At 35.9% G+C, this 5,600-nt stretch overlaps 1 protein-coding gene across 1 annotated transcript; it reads right to left on the bottom strand.

The window, feature by feature from the left end:
• Positions 1 to 1,071: 1,071 nt before the first annotated feature.
• LOC106324931 (YTH domain-containing family protein 2-like) lies at positions 1,072 to 3,862 on the bottom strand. The gene is made up of 8 exons (XM_013762936.1): positions 3,738 to 3,862; positions 3,277 to 3,347; positions 3,002 to 3,163; positions 2,583 to 2,912; positions 2,141 to 2,476; positions 1,610 to 1,822; positions 1,399 to 1,545; positions 1,072 to 1,300 (listed from the first exon to the last, which is right to left on the bottom strand). The coding sequence occupies exons 2-8, from the start codon at positions 3,334 to 3,336 to the stop codon at positions 1,202 to 1,204; spliced, it is 1,347 nt and encodes a 448-aa protein (XP_013618390.1). The 5' UTR covers positions 3,337 to 3,347; positions 3,738 to 3,862; the 3' UTR covers positions 1,072 to 1,201.
• Between the last annotated feature and the right edge of the window lie 1,738 nt (positions 3,863 to 5,600).

Genomic DNA, 5,600 nt, shown 5'->3' with positions numbered 1-5,600 from the left:
TAAATAATATAGGCGGTATTCCGGCCATTATAACATGATATAAATAATAGTAGAGGCGGTATACCGACCATTATAACAGGGTATAAATGATACAAATAAATTTTACCGAATCGCAGAGTGATCGTGCTGATAACGTGTTATTAAAGAACTGGAATTTATTTGTATCGCAGGAATTTAAATAAGGGCAAAATTTATACCCGTAGGATTTATAACACTGATAGAATCAGTTTATTATAGAGAGAGAAGAGTGAATTGAAGTGTTTTTAGGTGTAGTTTATAAACGATCGAAACGATCGTTTATATAGAAGAAGAATTCACTGTGCAAATAGTACAGCGGGCCCCACATCTTTTTATATATTCAAACATTTCGGCGCTGCTTTTGTTTACTTTCGTAACACAAATAAGTTTTTCCAATATTGAGTCACGGTCGTTACAAAAACCAACAGTGGTAACAATTAACAAATAGCTATTTACAAAAAAAAAAAACAGTTAACAAGTAGCTGGGACCGATACTGTCTCAGCATCTGCTACTCCATCCACTTACTCTACTCCAGAAGCTGAAGAAATGAAAAATAATCAGCAGTCGCCAAGTAGAACAACTCATATAGCTGATAAAGCAAAGGAGCAAGAAGCTCTAAGACAAGCCGGAGTAGCCACTCTAGGAAGAGCCTGAGCTCCTTCACCAGGCAACCAAGCTCCTTTACAAGTTCCCTTCAGAGGTCGTGGTTGAGTGGTAAACGTTCGAGGAGGCAATTGAACGCTTACTCGTGGTGGCCGAACCTCACGTGGTGGTGGAGGGGGACAATCCCGGAGCCAGCCATAATCTCTTTTAGACAGTGTTCAAGAAATCACTAGGCCGTAATTATGCTCTGTCTAAAACTAGTGACTAGGCGATTTAAACCTGACTGTAACCGATTTTAAATTTTCAACTAATTTAGATCATTTGAATCGTATAAATCGGATTTTAATAAAATTGTTTTGGTAAGATTGAGTTACCACCTAGACCGGTTTATAGAACCATGTTTATGTTTCCATCATTTGCAGGCACATTGAAGAGAAAACTGTTGATCGTAGAGAACTCATTTCATATATAATCCTTTTTCTGCATTTTTATAAACACAATACAGCAAAACAATAGAACAAGAAGCCACTCACTTGTAATAAAATCCAATCCAAACCAAAACACGACAGATTCTCCTAGTTAGTTCACAGTTCCTGTTAAGTCTGTGCCTCCTTCTTTGACTGTATTTGATATCTCCATTGATTTGAAGTCAGCAACCACGTCTGCTTCTTCTTTCTTCTGTAATCAAAGACATTAGAAAGAAAGGCCATGTTCCTCGTGAGAATAACATACATACAACGAGAAAAGGATTCTTAAAAGAGGAGAGATATAAGTACCTTTATCTGAACCGGATGTAACCTTAGCTTCTTCTGAACCAAAACCTTCTCTCTGTTTTCATAAAAATCAAAATCATCTAATATAGATGTCTTTGCTGCATAGTTCTTGAAGATGTCCAACACTTCATTCCCTTGTGGCAACCTCACCTATACATGAAGGTAAAACACAATGAGATGAGTTCTTCTTGAATCACTAATAGATTGTTTTTACCTCTTGTGTATCTCTGCTATTTGTTACAGGCTTTTTCTCATTGTTCTCTAGTATTACATGGCGTAACTGCGGATTTGGAACATCTTTGATTATGTGCCACTTGACAGGAAAATAGCCAGTCCACTTATCTTGCTGCCAAAACTCCATGCTCTTCTCATAATCCACTCTCCCAGTCATCTCAGCTACACCACAAAACTGACCACTTGCATTCACCTGAGTACAAACAAAACCCATCAGACACCACCAAGATATGTCTCAAATGAATAAATTATACTCTCTATGTTTCATAATATATGATGTTTTATAAGGTTTTTGGTGTTTCAAAATATAAAATGTTTTGAATTTTTTATGTTAACTTTTACTCTATTGAAAACTGCTAATACCAATTACATTTTATAGTTTTTTATGATTGATTGCATCAATTTTTAATTTATTTTTTAATGCTATTTTTAGATAGAAGTAATTTTCTTAGTTTTTGTGTTTTATGCATAACATCTTATAATATGAACCATAGAGAGTACGCTGCATTACCGAGAAGAAGAGGAAGACCGGGCACGTTCCACCTTTCTCTGCAATCTTCTTTTGAGATTCTTGATATGCACTGTCTAACTTCTTGTTCCCATTGAGAGTACTAGACCAAACATTGTACTTGATGCTCTTGTGAATGTCGTCTTCGCTATATGATTTTATCACAAAGAACATTGCTTCTTCATACTTGGTCTGAAAGCTAGGGAGGTTATACTGATCCCTTTTGATCACATAACCTACACAGGACTCGCATTCTCCTTCAGTACTATTAACATTATCTTTGTTTCTCGCTTTCACCTTCTCTGTTTCATTATGTATTGGGAGTGGAGCATAGCTGCTCTGTAATTCATATAACACCAACCAAACAACAAAGAAAAAGACCAGTCAAGTCTTTGCAGTATATGTGAAAGAGAGAAGAACAACAACAAAGGAAGAAAGATGTTACTTTTCGCGGTGTTTTAGGCCTATCTCCCATGCCATAAGAAGTCTTGCTCTTTGGGTAATAACTGCTATGGTTATGACTTGAAGACGATGTGTTATGTTTCAAAGGTTGGTTACTTGAAGCTACACCATACACATCCCATAAATAGTTGGGCGATGAAACATCCCCATAGCCATATTGGTTCTGATAATATCCTTGAGCTGCATACATGGGTGAACGAAGAGCCTGACTTGACACACTACCCGCGGTTATAGGCATAGAAGTGGGACTAGCATCATAAGATTGAAACCCTGGCATCATGTAGATTAAAGATCCATCTTCCCCTTGCATAACCTTCAAATCAAGATCAAGAAAATGATCAATTAAAAAGCTCGATTCATCGAGTAAACTAATCCTTGATTCACAAGAAACTTATTAGTTACCGGGTACTGAACTTCTGTTCCATAACCATAGTATCCATTATCCTTTGCTTCTCCAACTGAACCATCAAGATCTGGATAATAGAATCCATAGTAGCCACCATATGGACAAGGCAGGCCTTGATACGTCTCAAGAATTTTGTAATATGGCTCTGATGGGCTCTTCTATACCACACAAAACCAAAACAAACAAGTACAAAAAGACATATAATGTTAATTAACAGAGAGAGATAATGTTCTCAAGAGATTACACAAAAGAAGATAAAAAAATGTTTTACCATGGAAGTGGTGGAGGCAGTGACCTTAGCAAGAGGATCCACTTTAAGGCTCTTCACCATATCTTCAGTGACTGAAACATATAAACAAACGTTCTCTGAGAAATCTTCCAAGAAACCAATCAATAGACAGAATATATGTAAGTATACAGAATATATGTAAGTATAGAACAGACACAAACATTAGTAACGTGAGCAGATGTCTGAATACTTAGTCCTACTGAAAAAAAGCTTACTACTAGACGTGAACGATATATATACTTTTTTTTATTTTCTTCTTTTTGAAGATAAGACTGTTGAGTCTAATCACAAGAAACAGAGCACTAAACACACATATTATATATACAAAGAATTCAGATAAAGGTCAAGCGCAAAAGTTAAAAGACTCATAAGATTATAAGAACAACATAGCTTCAAACGTGTGTGTGTGTATGAGTGAAAGAAATGATGAGAATCTTTTTTACCTGAAAACAAAGTACAGATACGGAACAGAGAAAAACAGAGATATGATGAGTTATAGAGAGAATGGCAGTGGTCGATGAAGAAGAAATAAGAAGAGAGAGGTCTTTTTTTCCTTTTTTCTCTATTTTTTTTTGGGCTTTTTCAAAAAGTAACTCAAAACTTGGAGTCAAACAGAAAACTAACATTTTCTTTTGACTCTTTTTTTTTTTGAGATTTTAACCCCACACCTGCATTTTATCTACGAAAATGCCATTAACATTTTTTTTTTCTTTTTCGAAAATGGCTTCTTTACTGTCTCAACCTCATCTTCTTCAAGTATTTACAATATTGCCACTGCAATGAATCGTGGCAACAACCTTGTACGAACTGTTTGGAGCTTTTAATGCCCTTTAATGCACGTAAATCTCTTTACACTCTCTCTGTTTCAATTGTTATGAACTAAAAACAACATTTCTTTCACTTTCTCTCTATATTCATCCAAAAAACTCAAGCTTTTGATTCAAAATATGGGCTATGGTTGACAGAGCCATATTTCTTTCGTTTTGACTTACGGTTGCTTTCGTTTGAGGTTCTGGGTGGTTGGAGAAGACCCTGTGTGCAAACGAAGTCATCTCACCTAGTTTAAGGTACGAATTTGAATTTTTTTTCAAGATCTGTTCGCGTAGAAGACTTACTAGTAAGTCATCTGTATGTAGAAGACTTACTGATGAGTCTTCTGGTCAAACAGACGACTTAAATTAAGTCGTCCAGCTTTGTTTGTTAAAAAAAAACACTCCAGACGACTTATATATACGTCGTCTACGAGAAACGGGCTAGTTTTGCATTTGACCGAATCGTGTCAGATCTTTGACTATTTCTGGACGACTTATAATTCAGTCGTCTCTGGGAAAGTTAAAATTTCAATATTTTATGAAAACTTGACGACTTACGTGTAAGTCGTCCTAGGTTAGTTTTGTAATTGAAAAATAAAACTTCATAATTTAACTTTAACCAGACGACTTAATATAAAGTCGTCCCTCCAGAAGACTTAATTTAAAGTCGTCCGGGGAAAGCAAAGTCGTCCAGAATTTTTCCCAATTTTCTGGTCAAACCTTGCTTATCCCGGACGACCTTAAATTAAGTCGTTTAGCTGGACGACTTTATATTAAGTCGTCTGGTTAAAGTTAAATTATGAAGTTTTATTTTTCAATTACAAAACTAACCTAGGACGACTTACACGTAAGTCGTCAAGTTTTCATAAAATATTGAAATTTTAACTTTCCCAGAGACGACTGAATTATAAGTCGTCCAGAAATAGTCAAAGATCTGACACGATTCGGTCAAATGCAAAACTAGCCCGTTTCTCATAGACGACGTATATATAAGTCGTCTGAAGTGTTTTTTTTTAACAAACAAAGCTGGACGACTTAATTTAAGTCGTCCGTTTGACCAGAAGACTCATCAGTAAGTCTTCTACATACAGATGACTTACTAGTAAGTCTTCTACGCGAACAGATCTTGAAAAAAAATTCAAATTCGTACCTTAAACTAGGTGAGATGACTTCGTTTGCACACAAGGTCTTCTCCAACCACCCAGAACCTCAAACGAAAGCAACCGTAAGTAAAAACGAAAGAAATATGGCTCTGTCAACCATAGCCCATATTTTGAATCAAAAGCTTGAGTTTTTTGGATGAATATAGAGAGAAAGTGAAAGAAATGTTGTTTTTAGTTCATAACAATTGAAACAGAGAGAGTGTAAAGAGATTTACGTGCATTAAAGGGCAATAAAAGCTCCAAACAGTTCGTACAAGGTTGTTGCCACTATTCATTGCAGTGGCAATATTGTAAATACTTGAAAAAGATGAGGTTGAGACAGTAAAGAAGC

Source organism: Brassica oleracea, chromosome C2 (assembly GCF_000695525.1).
Source record: "Brassica oleracea var. oleracea cultivar TO1000 chromosome C2, BOL, whole genome shotgun sequence".
In the NCBI taxonomy this organism is placed as follows: domain Eukaryota; kingdom Viridiplantae; phylum Streptophyta; class Magnoliopsida; order Brassicales; family Brassicaceae; genus Brassica; species Brassica oleracea.
This window is presented reverse-complemented; position numbering and strand designations above follow the sequence as displayed.

Coding starts and splice junctions, on each gene's coding strand:
- LOC106324931 (XM_013762936.1), bottom strand. CDS start 3,336: ATGGTGAAGAGCCTTAAAGTGGATCCTCTTGCTAAGGTCACTGCCTCC. Junction 1,823..2,140: donor CGGTCTTCCTCTTCTTCTCG/GTAATGCAGCGT, acceptor GTTTGTACTCAG/GTGAATGCAAGTGGTCAGTT. Junction 1,546..1,609: donor ATAGCAGAGATACACAAGAG/GTAAAAACAATC, acceptor CTTCATGTATAG/GTGAGGTTGCCACAAGGGAA.